The 17,728-nt window shown below is 43.4% G+C and overlaps 1 protein-coding gene across 1 annotated transcript; it reads right to left on the reverse strand.

The window, feature by feature from the left end:
• Positions 1-2,198: 2,198 nt before the first annotated feature.
• Positions 2,199-14,863, reverse strand: LY6G6F (lymphocyte antigen 6 family member G6F). The gene is made up of 6 exons (XM_087708162.1): positions 14,752-14,863; positions 12,055-12,330; positions 10,515-10,844; positions 7,634-7,778; positions 4,183-4,220; positions 2,199-2,245 (listed from the first exon to the last, which is right to left on the reverse strand). Exons 1-6 carry the CDS (start codon positions 14,834-14,836, stop codon positions 2,199-2,201), a joined length of 921 nt encoding a protein of 306 aa, XP_087564288.1. The 5' UTR covers positions 14,837-14,863.
• Positions 14,864-17,728: the final 2,865 nt, after the last annotated feature.

The raw sequence follows: 17,728 nt of genomic DNA on the forward strand, positions 1-17,728 counted from the left end.
AATAGGGCTGTCAATGTTTAACTCACATTTGGCTTCTGTTGCTTTTAATAACTGTATGTTGATCTCCAATTGTAGATTTTTCAATATTGTGAAAATGTTTACTTTCTGATTCCATTAAGGGGCAACTGAAAATACAACTACAGTAGTTAGGGGAAGAGATAATAAGGAGAAAGAGTGGTTGTTTCCTATATTTTAATATCCTATGTTGAAAAGATGGTTGTGGCATGGCACAGAGATAATACAAACATCTGGCTGTTCAAACAGCCTTTTTATTGCTCCAAATTTCCCCAAACGCTCCCATGTTACTGGTAACTCCTAAAGCAGAGTGAAAACAAACCCCCACACAACCTCAAACAGCCTCTGGCTGCAATTAGTCCAGCCCAGTGCTGCCTGCACCAAGGCTGCACAGCAATAAATCCCAAATGTATTTGACAAAACAAGAGCCAAGCAAGGAGTTCAGGAAGCAGTAAATCCAGATAATTAGTCCAGAACGCCAACAAGGAATGCAAGGACTCTTGGCAAGTTCAAACATTGTCACACAACACTTCAGGAACTCAGTATTTGTTCCCGAAAAATGCCCCTCCCCACGGCATTTCCTTAAATCTCACTCCCCAGGTGTTCCTGGTGAAGCTGGGCAGGGCACTCTCTCACACGTTGCCTTCTCTGCCTGCACTGATCCTGCCTTCTCTGCATTCTCCAAACCCTTGCATCAGGAGGAGGTGGTTCTTGCTCCTCGTCTGAACTCTGTCTCTTCCCCCTGCCCGCAGGCCTTGCTAATTCTGAACAGCCTTGCCTGGACTGACTGCCATTCCCCAGTTTCCTCCAAGGCCAATGGAGCTGCCCTCTCACTCACTGTCAGTTCTTGTTCCAGCTCATCTTCTGCCACAGAGTCAGATTCAGACGGGAGCATGACAATGGTCATTCCTAAATATGTTGTCAAAAATATGTTGTCAACTCGCAAAGCATCCTTGGCCTGCTCTCAAGTTGCCATAGGCAAGTGGAATGGGAAAACTAACTTTGCAGCTGCAGTGAATCGCACTTCAGTCAAAACAAAAGCACATTCCAGCCATCTCTCTGTCAAGGCCATCTCTGTGGTTACCCACAGTGGCTGGAGGGGAATGATCTCTACAACCCTCGAAATTGCTTTGTTGGAGAGTGTGACTAATGACACATCTTAAGGGGAAGGAGGAAATAGGGTCAGAGCCGGGACTTAAATTTAGTGAGGTCAAAGTTGGCTTCACTTGGAATGTGCCAATATGAAACTCCTAATAAATAACTGGATTTCTTTTGAAGCTTGGCTCGAGGCTCATGATTTAATTAGGGCGTCGGTCAGAACTCGTGACACATGTTTTATGACACTACAGGTAATCTTCAACTTACGAACAGTTGTGACTGGACTGCACACGCATGGCACGACCATGAATCAACGAGCAGTAGCGACTGCCGGAACCCACCTCTAAAATGGAGCTTATACAGTATCCTTCCCCCAGGAGTGGGGAGGGAATGGGGATTTTGCAGTTTCCTTCCATTGCCACGCCCACCAAACCAAGCCACGCCACGCCCACCAAGCCACGCCGACAGAACTGGCAGTAAAAAAAAATTGAATCCTACCACTGCTGCAGCCCACCCTGTTCTCTATTCGCCAGCTCATGAATAAGACTTAAACAGTCCTTAACTGTATTGATCTTGAAATAGTGCTTTCCTCCTCTTTTCGATATCCCAAAAAGGCAACTTCAAAATGCATAAAACCCATTGTTGCTTGGAGAAAAATCACAAGTGTTGGATGATCTTGAAACCGAGGGAGGAGACAAATAAGCCATGGAGACAGTGTATGTCATCCCTCTATTGTTTTTCAGGATGGGTGGAGGCTGTTTTAATTCAGACCAGAGGAAATCCCCCAGAATCCAAGGCTTTGTTTTTTTGATCTATCTTCTCTGGTGCTTTCCTGATGTGCTATATGCTAAATCAACTTATCTTTGCCGGCCAACCTAACTAATAGATGATGGGAACTACAATCCTGGCAGGTTGATCAGAGGATTATGAAAGGCCTGGCAAGATTAAAAAGCACACACAAAAGCCAGGAAAAGGTTAGATCTTGGGAAATGTAACATTGCTCAAGAGTTGCTGGGTTTGGTCCAAGGTTGCTTGACTCTGTGAGAACCAAAATATTTCCCTTGTCACAGCAGCGATGGTCCTGGTTAAATATTCTCGTAGATCTGTGGTGTGTATTCAGATAGGGGGATATCTGTAATTAGCAGAGGGAGCAGAATGAGTAAGCCCATTAGCACTAGCAAGTTAAAAATTACTGTGTTGTTCCAAACTAGCCAAAACTCTGCAACCCTAAAATAGGGATTTTCTAATGGAATAAATGGTTCCATAGGTTTTGCTTCTTTTGCCAGTTTTTTCACCTCCTTCTGCTCAAAGGGCAGAGTGTGTGTATGTGTGTGAATAAATAAATATAGATAATAGACATATAAAGATATATGTCTATATGTCTCTCTGTATGTATGTATGTATGTATGTATGTATGTATGTATGTATGTATATGAGATAGATGGATGGATGGATGGATGGATAGATGGATAGATAGATAGATAGATAGATAGATAGATAGATAGATAGATAGATAGATAGATAGATAGATAGATAGATGATAGATAGATCTAGATAGATGATAGGTAGGTAGGTAGGTAGGTAGGTAGGTAGGTAGGTAGGTAGGTAGGTAGGTAGGTAGGTAGAAAGATAGATAGATAGATAGATAGATAGATAGATAGATAGATAGATAGATAGATAGATAGATAGATAGATAGACAGACAGACAGACAGACAGACAGACAGACAGACAGACAGACAGACAGACAGACAGACAGACAGACAGACAACTAGGTAGATGATAGATAGATGGGTAGGTAGATAGGTAGGTACATAGATAGATAGATAGATAGATAGATAGATAGATAGATAGACAGACAGACAGACAGACAGACAGACAGACAGACAGACAGACAGACAGACAGACAGACAGACGATCTAGTTAGATCTAGATGATAGATAGATGGGTAGGTAGGTAGGTAGGTAGGTAGGTAGGTAGAGACCTTTAAAAAAGTGTTCTTTTGTGTGTGTGATATAAAGTTTGTGCTCAATTGTGGTTGCAAGTGGAGGACAACCTGTAATGCATGAGGAAGTTTCTGGGCATATAAAGCCTCAACTTCTCAATAGAAACCCAACTCTTTGAATGTAGACCAGGGGTGTCAAACCGGATCTGACCCTCGAGGTACTTAGATCTGGCCCGCGGAGCCACCCTGGAAACAGCAAAGGACCGGCCCATGGTGCCTCTGCTTGGGGGGCTACATGCAGCCCTCCTGAGCTCCATTTTCAGCTGGGATGGCCGCCTGCAACCTTCTGCCAGCAAAAACGGAGCCCGGAGTGGGAGGCTACATCAGAGGTGAGTTCCTACCAGTTCAGCCCGATTCGGCCGAACCAGTAGTGGTTTGGCAGCCTGAGTCACTGGAACCGGCAGCAACACATGCCTGCCACGCCCCTAAAACAGTTCTCATATGGCGGCGCCCTGTTTATTTATGGTTCTGCGCATGCGCAGATCAATTTTCACTGCACAAATTTATTTATTTTTTGTGCACACTGAACCGGCAGTAATGTCGGCAGCAATCCACCTTTGGGCTACGTGTGGCCCTCACAAGCTCTGTTTTTGGCTGGGATGGTCTCCTGCAACCGCTTGGCAGCGAACACACACACACACCAAGGTCCGTTTTCACTGGCAGAGGGTTGCAGGAGGCCGTCCCAGACAAAAACGGAGCTCGGGAGCCTCGACACAAGTGAGTTCAAACTATCCATGCCCACTCTGGCCACACACACCCAGCCTCCCCAAAGTAAAACACAACTCTGATGCAGCCCTCAATGAAATTGAGTTTGACACCCCTGGTGTAGACTATCAAACTAATTAGGAAGAATAGTTCTAACCAGCCTTTTCAGTAATGTCCACCCACATCTTTCCTCCTAAGCAACACTGATTGAAAAAATTGTTCTCCCCAACTCTCCAGAATTCATTGATCTGGATTTTCTATCCAATCTTATGTCCTCCTTTTCAAGCTTCATCCCCTTTTGAACAGAATCGAGACAGCCAAAAATGGAGACATGTAAGCTGAGAATATCAGCGTAACCCACCTTTCTGGGGCTTCTCCAGATGGTCTGTATACCTCTGACTGAAAGAAGAGATTGCAAAAATGAGCAGAATCCAAAGTAAAGGTTTGCATCAAGGACCCTCTACTGGCCAAAATGCAAAATGCAGATGATATGCTAAAATCGAAGGGTATCTTCAACACACAAAACAGCAATAAATAAATGCTTCTATAAATAAATAGCCAGGACAGAGGGAGGGAGGGAGGGAGGATCATTATTATACCATGGTAACAGTATATTGAATGTCTATAAGCCCAACTCCCCACCAAAACAAGCTGATTTGGCTAAAGCTAAACCTCTTAATGCTAAACCTCTAGGGACGTGGTGGCTCAGTGGCTAAGATGCTGAGGTTGTCGATCAAAAAGGTTGGCAGTTCAGCCGTTCGAATCCCTAGCGCCGTGTAATGGAGTGAGCTCCCAAAAGTTGTCCCAGCTTCTGCCAACCTAGCAGTTCGAAAGCATGTAAATATGCAAGTAGAAAAATCGGAACCTCCTTTGGTGGGAAGGTAACAGCGTTCCGTGCGCCTTCGGTGTTTAGTCATGCTGGCAACATGACCACGGAGACATCTTCAGGCAGCGCTGGCTCTTCGGCTTTGAAATGGAGATGAGCACCTCCCCCTAGAGTCAGGAACGATTAGCACATATATGCGAGGGGAACCTTTACCTTTACCTAAATCTCTTAAGATTAAAAGCCTGAAGAGTTCCACAATTTTGGGGGGTTCATCTATTTGTTCCGGAGGGAGGGAGGGAGGGAGGGAATCCACAAGTCTTTGTGGACAAGTCACAAATTGCCAAGTTTAGAGACCCTTGACCTAAATTGTATCAATATCCAATCTACGGATGTCCAGAGATTCATCCATCCAGATTTCAGGTAAGAATTTCAAGTCCCTATAATGGACTGGAGTGGAAGGGACCTTAAAGGGTACAATCAGAGGTGGGTTCCTACCAGTTCGCACCTATTCGGTAGAACCGGTTCGTCAAATCTACCGAACTGGTTAGAAGAGGTTCTATCAGTGGACCCGGAAAGCAGGCCACACCTACAGAAGAGGTTCCAAAATTTTTTGAAACCCACCATTGGTCCTTGGATATGATTATTCTACACTATCATGCTTATATTTATAAAACTCAGTGCCTCTGTGAAAGGTAAGGATGACTACTGCGTTTGTGGTGCAGTCAGAACATTACGTGTGTTGAAGTTGTTTTAACACAAATCAAAGATGCCTTTTAAAAAACAAGTTTACATCATATTCCTATGCATGCCAGTGCTGTGTGTGAGGTAATTTAAGGTGGTTCTGACAAGTGTCGTTGGCATCTTCATATCTGGTCACATGGGCGGCAAGCCATCCGGTCACATGGATGGCAAGCCACTCCCACAAAGGAGGCCACACCCACAGAGTAGGTTCGAACAATTTTTGAAACCCACCACTGGATACAATACAATACAATACAATACAATACAATACAATACAATACAATACAATACAATACAATACAATACAATACAATACAATACAATACAATACAATACAATACAATACAATACAATACAATAGCAGAATTGAAAAGGACCTTGGAGGTCTTCTAGTCCAACCCCCTGCCTAGGCAGGAAACCCTACATCATCTCAGACAAATGGTTATCTAATCTCTTCTTAAAGATTTCCAGTGTTGGGGCATTCACAACTTCTGGAGGCAAGCTCTTCCACTGATTAATTGTTCTAACTGTCAGGATCTGTCATCCAACTCCGATTTGAAGACCTACAGTGAAGGAGAACTCACCACTTCTTAGGGCAGATCAATTCATTAGGTGTCCGTTCAAGAGTTTCATCACTTGAGATTTTCAAGAAGAGATTGGCCTGCCATTTGAGCTGGGAGTTGGACTAGATAACCTATAACCGGGATGGAGAATCTATGGCACGTGTACTACAGGTGGCACGTGGAGCCATTTGTCAGGGCACGCGAGGTGTTGCCCTGTCAGCTGGCCAGCATGCATGCGCACATTGGCCAGCTGAGTTCAGCCTTTTTTGGAGCCATTTTTTGCCCTCCCCAGGCTCCAGTGGCTTTATAGGAGCTTGGGGAGGGCGAAAAGAGCCTCCCCCATCCCTCCCGGAGGCCCTCCGGAGGCTTCAGGAGTTTCCCTGAAGCCTCTGGAGTGCAAAAAACTAGCCCTATGGGCAAATTGGAAGTTCGGAAATGGACTTCCATTTTGCTCGAAAGGTCGGTTGAAGCCCCCCCCCCCCAAAAAAGGCTTCAGGAGGCTTCCTTCAGGAGGGAGACCTTCAGGAGGCTTCCTTGAAGCCTCCGGATGACTATAGTCATTTTTAGTCCTCCAGAGGCTTCAGGGAAGCCTCCTGAAGGTCCCTGAAGCCTCCGGAGGGCTTCAACTGACCTTACGAGCAAACCGGAAGTGACTTCCTGTTTGCTCATAGGGTCGTAGGTCCCTGAAGCCTCCAGAGTGCCTCCGGGGAGGACGGGGGAGGCTGTTTTCGTCCTCCCCGGGCTTCTATAAAGCCTCTGGAGCCTGGGGAGGGCGAAAAAAGCATCCAAAAAATGGGGGGAGCGCCTCTCATGCGCGTAGGCACACTGGGGGTCACACATTGCATTATGGGTGTGTCATGCCCGCGCACAACCCCTCTGCGTTCCCCCTCCCTTATGGCACATGAGCCAAAAAAGGTTCGCCATCGCTGCCTTATAAGATCCCTTCCAATTCTGTTAATCTGTTAATATAGTGGCAGTTTCTACCTGGAATCAAATTTCTGCAGCCTCAACCATTTTAGTCTTACGTTCTGGGGCAATAGACAATACATCAGTCCCAGTGGTGGGTTCTGGGAGGTACGGCCCGGTACGGGTGTACCGGTGGTATCTGGGAGCAGCGGCCATCATACCGGAATGGTGGCTCATTTAGCCCACCCGCCCGGCCACGTTCCTTAACAATTTTTGATGCAAACGGGCCAATTGCGTACACGCGCACAGCGTGCGACGCCTGTGCGACCTCCACCGAGTAGCTGGGTGTTGCAGGATGGTGGCATGTACAACGCACGTGCCCAACAAGGACACCCGGCCCCATGCGCAGTGTACCGGCTGCGACGGGATCCAGAACCCACTACTGATCAGTCTCTTCTTTTGTGGTGGGCAACCTTCTTGATATTTAACAACTATTACAACTCGTATTGGTCACCACTTCTGTAAGTTAAACATATCCAGATCATTCATTCATTCATTCATTCATTCATTCATTTGTTCATTTGTTCATTCATTTATTCGTTTGTTCGTCTCCCGTGTCACATGACTGACACCCATTGTTCCTCATAAGGCTTGGTCTCTAGACCTTTTGCTATTTTGGAACTTTTCACTGCATTTTTGTGTGCCGCTGTCATTATGTACATTATTTACTAATCCTAACGTCTTCCCAAGGTCCAATTCATATGTTTTCAACTTACCTACAGCTTCTCCTCCACAATACCACCAGAGTAAGTATGATTAGAAATTGCAATATAACGCAAACAGCCAGTGGAATCCACGGCACTCCGTTTATTTCAACTTTTGAGCACTGAGACGATAAACTATTTTTCACTGTCCCTGTATCTAGGGAAAAGCAGAAAGAGGGGACATCAGCAGGAAGAAAGCTCAAATAGTACACCATGTCATGGTTTATATTTTGAAGATCCCATTATCCCATCATTTCAAGTGGGGTTACATCATATTCAGCCCTGGAATCCTAGAGAGAGTCAAAACTTGATAAGTTGTAATGACTTGACAGAGATTTCAGTAGCTGCTTAACTTCACTGAAAGATGTAAATCACTTAAACATGAGCCAGCGGTGTGCGGCAACAGCCCAAAAGCTAATGCAATCCTTTGTTGTATACACAGAGGCATAGAATCAAAATCAAACGAAGTATTATAAAACCTTAGTAAGGCCACACCTGGACTGCTGCATCCAGTTTTGGTCACGTTACAAAAAAAAGTTGTTGAGACTTTGGAAAAATGCAGAGAAGAGCAACTGGGGTGATTAAAGTGGAGACTAAAACATGTATGTATGTATGCATGTATGCATGTATTGCAGTTTATAAATCTCTGGAAGGAAGAGGAATTTAACTATCAGATAATAAAAAGTAAAATATCTCTGGTTACAGGCAATCAATAAATGGGCTCAACATATAGTAGAAAATATTTTTTTTTATTTGCAGGAATATGTGTGATGAGAAGTGTTTGGGCCATATTGAAATACATACTACTTTGCCAGAAATGTTCTAATATTTTACTATAATATTTTGTACTTAATATATTTTCATAGTCTATATGGATTTATTAATAAACCAGTAACCACTAATTAGTTTAATTTACTGTATAAGTACCTTTCTTTCTTTTTTCTTTGACTTTTTTCTCTTTTGATTTGCTTTTGGTTTCTTTTTTTTATTTCTTTAAAGATTGTTTCATTTAACTTCAGGATTTTTAAACTATATTTAGGTGATCTGTCAATATGTTTTGTATTTTGAATATTAACAATCAGAATAAAACCATAGAACATAAATAATAAATTGGAAAATGAATGAAGAAACAAAGCACAATTAATTTATGATCAGTAAAAACTGTGGAAGGAACTATGTTCTGCAAACTCCCTCTCCCCCCCCCCCAAAAAAAAAGACTGCTGTGTTTCTACAAAACATGGGGATTCCTTTCCTTCTCACATAGGTGGCGCTGTTTGACCACAAAAGAAATAATATTCATACCCAGACTTTCCTTTAGCAATAGAAGGAATGAGTTCTAAAAAAACAACCTGAAATGTTCCAAAATATAGGTTGTCCTTGACTTCAATCACAGTTGAGTCCGAAATTTCAATTGCTAAGCAAGGGAGTTATCAAGTGAATTGTTCTCCTTTATACAATCTTTTTGCCATTGTTCTTAAATGAACCACTGAAGTTGTTAAGTGAATTGTGTGATTGTTAAGTGACTCCGGCTTCCCCCATTTGACTTTGCTTGTCAGAAGCTCCCTAACAAGGTTGAAAATGGCAATCCCAAGACTCCAGGATGCTGCAAACATCTATCGGAAGTTAGCACCCACCAGTGGTGAGATTCAGCCAGTTCACACCACTTCAGGAGAACCAGTTGTTAACTTCCTAAGCAGTTTGGTGAACTGGTTATTGGAAGAAATCATTAGGGCAGAGAACCGTTGTTAAATTATTTGTTAAATTATTTGAATCTCACCACTCACCACCCCTCTCCTAGAAAAATGAGATATTTTAGGAAATATTAAAAGGGCAGAATATCTCCCCTAAAAGGGAGGCAGAAACACAGTCCCCCCCCCTCTTGGTCAATTGGCCATTAAGGCCAAGACCAGTCTATTCTACATAACAAAGATCTAACACTTTCAGGCAGAGCCATAGTAGGAATCCGAAAGCCCTTTCATTACATCCTCATCCAACAAGGCTCAACCAAACTTGGGACTCAAAAGACAACCTACAAAGTTGCCCCTGCATGGCCCCATGGGAATCTGATAACCAATCAGAATACAAGCTCAAATTCAAAAACCCAGAGAGGGCATAAAACCCAGGCACTCTCAGCATCTCTTCCCTTTTTTTGCCCAGGATCTCAAGGCATGTGATCCTGTCCACCATCAATAAACTTCTTTCCAAGCAACTTCCATGAACCCAGTGTCTTTTTCCCCATTTGGAACTGAACGCAGTTCAGTTCATCACCCAGATGGACATTTCTTCCAACACATCATAAATACATGCCAGTTGCCAAACACCCAAATTTTAATCACCTGACTGCAGGAATGCTGCAACGGACAAAAGTATGAAAATTGGTCAAGCGTCACTTTTTTCAGTGCCATTGTAACTTTGAACAGTCATTAATCAAATAGATTAATCAGTCAGTCTACCTACTGTATTTTTCGGAGTATAAAACACACCTTTTTCCCTTAAAAAAGAGGCTGAAAATCTGGATGTGTTTTATACACTGAATACAGCATTTTTTTTGCCTCCTGAAACCCCACCTGCTTCACCAAAATGGACATGTATAACCTTTAGGCAGCTTTCAGAGTGCTCCTGGGGGCTGGGGAGGTAGAAATGAGAGAAAAACAGCCTGTTTTTTGCTCAATTTTGCCCCCCACCCCAGCCCCCAAAAGCACTCTATAAGCCTCCTAAAAGCTATTCATGCCCTCTTTAAAAAAAAAAAAAAACGGGCCATTTTTGGGGGGGTATCTGCAGAGTGCAAAATCTTTTTTTTTTTTTATTTGCCTCTTCAAAATCTCGGCGCGTCTTATACTCCGATGCGCCTTATACTCCGAAAAATATGGTGTATTCAGGAGGAGAAACCTACCCTGCAAAGAAGGCATCAAAGTACTACAAGTACAGCGGTCATGATGATTATCCATCAACTTGAACGTGATTTCGGTCTTCCGAGCAAAGCGGCATTTGACATGCTTCTTCGGGGTTTTCTCCAAAGCCTCTTTTTTCATGCAAATGTGGAGTTGAGAGGCCCTTTTCCCCTTAAATATGCTGGGTCTTCCCATCTGATCAACATCCAGGATTTGTTTTCCACCTTCCCACCAGGTTACCACTTCCCTGTAGAATTCCTTGGATGGGAATAAACAGCTCAAGATGTAGCACGTGCTATCAGTCTGGTAGGACTCCAACCTTTGCTGACTGCCTAAAAGGGACATGTTCAATGAGAAATCAGAACAGACAATTGCAGCCAGCACTGGATTGTTTGCTTGTTTATATTTTAACCCACTTTTATTACTGTATTTTTGGCCCCGGAGTATAAGACGCACCATGATTTTGAAGAGGTAATTTAAAAAAAAAAAGTTTTTGCACTCTGCAGGCTTCCCAAACCCTCTGCATGTCTCGTTTTTTGCAACAACAACAACAAAAGGGCATGCAGAGCTTTGGGAGGCTTGTAGAGTGCTCCTGGGGTCTGGGGAGCAAAAGCAAGCAAAAATTGCCTTTTTGCTTGTTTTTGTCCTCCCCAGCCCCCAAGACCACTTTGCAAGACTCCCAAACCCTCTGCACTTTTGCAAAGGGGGTGGGGTTTCAGTAGGCCAAAAATGCTGTATTCAGTGTATAAGTTGCACCCAGATTTTCACCCTCTTTTTTGGGGGGGGGAAGGTGTGTCTTATACTCCAAACAATATGGTATTTGTACAGATAACTCAAGGCAGTGAACCATACCTAATACTCTTTCCTCTTCCTATTTTCCTATTTTACCAAATAACTCTGTAAGTGGGTCGGGCTGAGAGAGAGTGCAATTGCCCCAAGGTCATCCAGCTGGTTTTCATGATTAAGGCAAGACTAGAACTCACAATGTAAGAATCTGGATTGTTCTCTCCACGCATCATCCTTAGTGAACCGTGCAAACCAGCATCTACATTTTCTGCATCGGATGTTGAGAGCTCATCTTTCTCTTTCTGTCCTGGCCACTTTTTACAGAGGCACAAATGAGAGTGTTTTAACCAACTGCACCCCTGTTTGGTTTGGTGGTAGCAGTGCCTCAGATAGAAAGTCCCTAGAGAGAGTGGTGAGGACAGCCGAGAATATTATAGGAGGCTCACTTCCCGTAAGGATACTGCTTATAGGTGCTATGTGCTTAGAGCATAAAGCATTGTTAGAGACCCCACACACCCACTTCACGGTCCATTCCTGTTGCTCCCCTCTGGGAGGAGTTTTCGAACAAATTACTAATCTGGAGTACCTGTTTTTGGAGATCTGCCAAACCCTGAGCAGGGGGTTGGACAAAAAGAGCTCCCACGTCCCTTCCATCTCTGTTCTTCCATTATAAGCGTGACTTAACCCGTTTCAGAATAGCCACAGGCATAAAAGGTTATCGGGATTTTACTATCTTTCAAATGCTACCTCACTTACTTCTCACCACCACGAGATCATAAAAATGGTTCATGTCACACCAGTAGCGACCTGTGTCATTATCCCTCACATCGTGAAACTGAAGCGAGTTATTCTGAAGCATCTTGAGCCGGCTCCAGGCAGCTGGATAACGATTTATTTGGTTGTTGGGGAGTTTGCGGAAGAGTAAAGCTGTTTGGCCTTGCTGGACACAATACCAGGACATTTGTGTAGGATCAGAACAAGATGGACACGGGCAGGGCAACTCTGGGAAAGAGCCTCTCTCTGCGTATACAGCTACGAGAAGAAAAGACATAATTAGGTTCCCAAACTTAAGAAGAGTTTAATTAACAAAAAGGGTAGGCAAGCTATGCCCTCTTAATAGGATCATTACAAATGATGTTGAGACTCAGTGCAGAGGAGAGCAACCAGGATGATTAGGGGACTGGAGGCTAAAGCATATAATGAAGAGTTTCAGGAACTGGGCCTGGCTAGTCTAGTGAAGAGAAGAGAAGGACCAGGGGAGACAGGATAGCAGTGTTCCAATATTTGATGGGCTGCCACAGAGAGGAAGGGGTCAAAATATTTTCCAAAGCACCCGAAGGCCAGATGAGGAATAATGAATGGAAACTGAACAAGGAGAGATTCAACCTGGAAACAAGGAGAAATTTTTTGAGAGTGAGAGCAATCAACCAGCGGAACAGCTTTGCCTTCGGAAGTTGTGGGAGCTTCATCACTGGAAGCTTTCAAGAAGAGACTGGACATCTGCCAGAAATGGTATAGGATCTGCTTGGGAGGAGTGGGGGTTGGACTAGTTGACCTACAAGGTCCCTTCCAATTCTGTCAATCTGTAAGTCTTCAACCCCTCACTCAAGCAGGAAACTATACCATTTCAGATGGTTGTCTAATCTCTTCATAAAAAACCTCCAGTGTTCAAGCACCCACAACTTCTGGGGGTAAATCCCGGAGTCCTTCGGGATTGGGCGGCATATAAATATATTTAATTAAATAAATAGATAGATAGATAGATAGATAGATAGATAGATAGATAGATAGATAGATAGATAGATAGATAGATAGATAGATACATACATACATACATACATACATACATACATACATACATACATACATACATACATAAATTGTTTCACTGATTAATTGTTCCCACTGTCAGGAAATCTCTCGTCAGTTTCAGGTTGCTTCTCTCCTTAATTAGTTCCCATCCATTGCTTCTTGCCCTGCCTTCAGGTGCTTTGGAGAATAGATTGGTCTTTGTGGCAGCCTCTTAGATTGTGGAAAATTGCCATTGTGTCATCCACAGTCCATCTTTTCATTAGGCTAGACATACCCAGTTCCTGCAACCCCTCTACATGTTTTAGCCTGTAGTCCCCTAATCATCTCTGCACTCTTTCTAAAGTCTCAATATCTTTTTTTTACATCATGGCGACCAAAACTGGATGCAGTATTCCAAGTGTGGCCTTACCAAGGCATTATAACATGGTATTAACACTTCGTATGATTTTGATTCTATCTCTCTGTAAATGAAGCTGCTTTTTTGGCAGCTACAGCACACTGCTGGCTCATATTTAAGTGATCGTCCATTAGGACTCTAAGATCCTTCTCACAGTTACTGGATCATAATTAGTCTAGCAAATAGCCATCTCTTGTATTGCCTACAATGAAGAATAGCTAGTGGCTCTCCAAGAAAATCTTTCCAGCCCTTCCTGGAAAAATTAATTGAACTGAAAAATCCTGTGGGTATTTTACTATTTTCCTGTCCTTTCTGGCTGTTACCTCTCCAACATTGTCCCATCTAGATATATTTGAGAACAGTTCTCAGCATCCTGCAGATGAAAAGAATCATAGCTTTTTCCTCCCTCTGGATCTTGGTGATTGCCTAGCTGAGGTTCCTACCCATTGCAGGAATCCTTGATAAATGATCATCCAGCTTCTTTTTAAATGCCTCACCCACCCCCACCTATCAGAAATCCATCAGTACCTGAGAACCATCATTCCAGTTCTTAGATGATATTCTCAACATCTGGATCAGGATACTAAATTTGGGGGGGGGGTCAACCCAATCTTTCTACTCTGAGAACATGTCTCAGTCTTCTGTCCCACCACCTCAACTCAAGATTGCTTTCTCAGTTTTAGACTTTTTACAAAAGTCTAATATTTATTTTGCCACAAAACAGCATCAGGCTCGATTACTCTGTCATTAAAATATTGTCCCCTTCATTTTCAACAAATTATTTTATGCAGCAACCTTTTCCTAAATTCCTCTAACAGTATTCCAATATCTCAGGGGCTGCTACAGAGAAGAGGGAGTCAAGCTATTCTCCAAAGCATCTGAGGGCAGGACAAAAAGCAATGGGTGGAAACTAATCAAGGAGAGAAGCAACCCAGAACTAAGGAGAAATGTCCCGACAGAACAATTAATCAGTGGGACCACTTGCCTCCAGAGGTTGTGAATGCTCCAAACACTGGACGTTTTTAAGAAGAGGTTGGATCACCATTTGTCTGAAGTGGTGCAGGGTTTCCTGCCTAAGCAGGGGGTTGGACTAGAAGACCCCCAAGGTCCCTTCCAGTTCTGTTATTCTACTCTACTCTAACTCCAAAAGTTCTAAATTCAGGGGAGCCCCAATTCTTACAGACCTGTAAGAATCCTACATCTCTCCCAATCTAAAAGGCAAAGAAAATTCAGATAGTTCTTACTGTTGGCATCACAAAGTTGGATAAGTAGGAAGAAGGTTGCCAGACTGGCTTTCGCAATCCTAGGAGTTGGAACACCAGCATCCATTTCAGAGGAGAGATTCTTCCGAAGGACCATTATGCAAAAACAACATAACTGGGCTAAAATGTTTGGGTTTTTGCTCTGATCCAGCAGAGGTTCTTCGTTCACATCCCCAGCATTATCTGTTAGGTTACATTTATTTTGTTTCTAAAACAGGGTCATGATAAAGGTTTTTTTAAAAAAAAAAAAACCTCACAAAGAGCATAGATAGCCAACCACATCTACATCCGGCATATTCAGAGGATACCAGATGGTAGAGCTTATCAAGAGGACATAAAGTGGACCATAAAGGGTAATAGTAGGAGGGAATGAGAGACATTTAATGGGTTATTTAAATGTCATTTAGTAATTGCTAGTCATTAATTCCCCCAAATGATCTTTTTTTTTTAAAAAAAATAGCTTTTATTATTATCATTGTTACTGTTGTTGTTATGGTTCGTCACAAAGTCAGCCAGATGTTTACACTGGATTTGGCATCTGAAACATATGATCAGGAGTTATTTTGAAGGAAATCCTGTTTGCTTTATTCTTTTTTAACGGCCTATTTTAAGGAGCCTGAATCTGCTGTTGTAATGAAATTAGGCAAGTGGCAAGAAAGTTTGTGCTCTTTTTTTCCCCTTTAGGGAGGGAGGGGAGTCTTAAGTAAATAGATTCCTTGGGTTGAGCAAGTACAGCAAGGCCAAAGGCAAAATGGACTGCTAAATTGGCCACGCCCACCCAGTCACATGACCACCCAGCCACGTGCCCACCCAGCTGGTCTGCCCCTCCCCCAAAAGTCTGAATCGGCCCCCTGTTCAAAAAGTTTGAAGACCCCTGACCTATTGAGTCCTTCCCAGGGAGCTGGGATAGGCAGATGACCAATGATATTGCTGCTTGATGCTGATATCGATAGTCACAAGAAGTAAGCTGTTTCAAGTAAAGCTGCCTTTTGCAATTGACAGCTGATGATTTCATCAATGCCAATATTGTTCAACCGGTGCTCCAGTTGTTTTGGGATTGCACCAGTGGTGGGATTCAATTTTATTTTTACTACTGGTTCTGTGGGCATGGCTTGGTGTGCGTGGTGTAACATGGTGGGCGTGGCACAGGAAGGATACTGTAAAATCTCCATTCCCTCCCCACTCCAGGGGAAGGATACTGTAAAATCTCCATTCCCTCCCCACTCCAGGGGAAGGATTCTGTAAAATCTCCATTCCCTCCCCACTCCAGGTGAAGGATTCTGTAAAATCTCCATTCCCTCCCCACTCCAGGGGAAGGATACTGTAAAATCTCCATTCCCTCCCCACTCCAGGGGAAGGATACTGTAAAATCTCCATTCCCTCCCCACTCCAGGGGAAGGATACTGTAAATTTCCATTTCCTCCCCACTCCAGGGGAAGGATACTGCAAAATCTCCATTTCCTCCTGATCAGCTGGGACTTGGGAGGCAGAGAAGAGATGGGGATGGGGCCAGTCAGGGATGGTATTTACCGGTTCAATATATAATAGCAGAGTTGGAAGGGACCTTGGAGGTTTTCTAGTCCAACCCCCTGCCTAGGCAGGAAATCCTGAAGCATTTCAGACAAATGGTTATAGGTATAAATATCTCCCTCTCCATTCCGTGTGGTCAACTACCCAGAATCACATGTGCTTGGTGGTTTGCTTCACCATTAAACCATCCTTCTGTAGGAAGTTATCACCCAGCCCTCTCCTAGAAAAATGAAATATCCTAGGAAATATTGAAAGGGCAGAATATTTCTCTGGATGTGAAAAGAAAGAAACATGTTTTAAAAGACAGAATAGCTGCCTGTAGCTTCCTGCCCATCCCCACTTTGTCAATGGGCCATTAAGAAGGTCAAGCTAGTCCACTTTACATAATAAAGGCTTCTCCATTGCAGCTGCAGGGGGATGGGATTAAAAGCATGATAATATTGGCCCCAAATGACCACATGGCATCTGAGAACTCAACCAAACCTGGATTCAAAACACAGCCCAGAGAGTTGCCCCTGCATGGCCCCATGGGAGTCTGACAACCAATCAGAATACATTTCTTACACAGGAACAGGAAACAGAGAGGTGGGACTGAACAGGTTATAAAAAGCCTAGCAAGCCCCTCCCTCAGCCCTTCTCTTCTTCTCTACCAACATTGAAGCAGGTGATCACCTTTTCTGTTCAGGACTCAAGCCATGTGGCTCTGTCAAACAATAAACCATCTTTCCAAGCAGCCTCCATGTCTCCAGTGTCTTTTTCTCCACTTGGAGCCGAACCCAGAAGGACATTTCTTTCATCACTTCCAAGCAGCCTCCATGTTTCCAGTGTCTTTCTCCCCACTTGGAACTGAACCCAGATGGACATTTCTTCCTACAATAGAATCATACAGCTAGAAGGGACTTCAGAGGTCTTCTAGTCCAACCCCTCTCCCTGCACCCAAGGCAGGAGACCTTACACTATCCCAGACAAATGGTTGTTCAATCTTTTCTTGAAAACCTTCAGTAATGGAGCATCCACAACTTTGAGAGGCAAACTGTTCCATTGATTAATTTTTCTGTCAGGACTTTCTGGTTTGTTTGCTTTTAAGATGTTTTGCTTCTCGTCCAAGAAGCTTCTTCAGCTCTGGAAGAATCTCCACAGACACAGGCTTTAAAATATCTTTGATGCCATTTGATGGATGTCCAAAATTTAGTTGCCCTGCAGTATTAGTTCTACCAGATGCAGCCTGAACAAGACAGAATTGGTAGAAACAATGAGATCATCTAATCCTGACAATTTAGGCATCCATTTCCAACTCGTGTGGCAACCCGAATAACAACAACCTGTGTTGCAATGCACATTTTGTCAATTGCCTACATTATGCTTGGCAATTTCATTTGCTTTTTTTCCCAGCCCCATCATATGTGTTTAGTTTACTGTTCAAGCCTGT

The sequence above is a fragment of the Thamnophis sirtalis genome, unplaced genomic scaffold (assembly GCF_051295495.1).
Source record: "Thamnophis sirtalis isolate CommonGarterSnake01/CBP01778 unplaced genomic scaffold, rThaSir2_p1.2 scaffold_3, whole genome shotgun sequence".
In the NCBI taxonomy this organism is placed as follows: domain Eukaryota; kingdom Metazoa; phylum Chordata; class Lepidosauria; order Squamata; family Natricidae; genus Thamnophis; species Thamnophis sirtalis.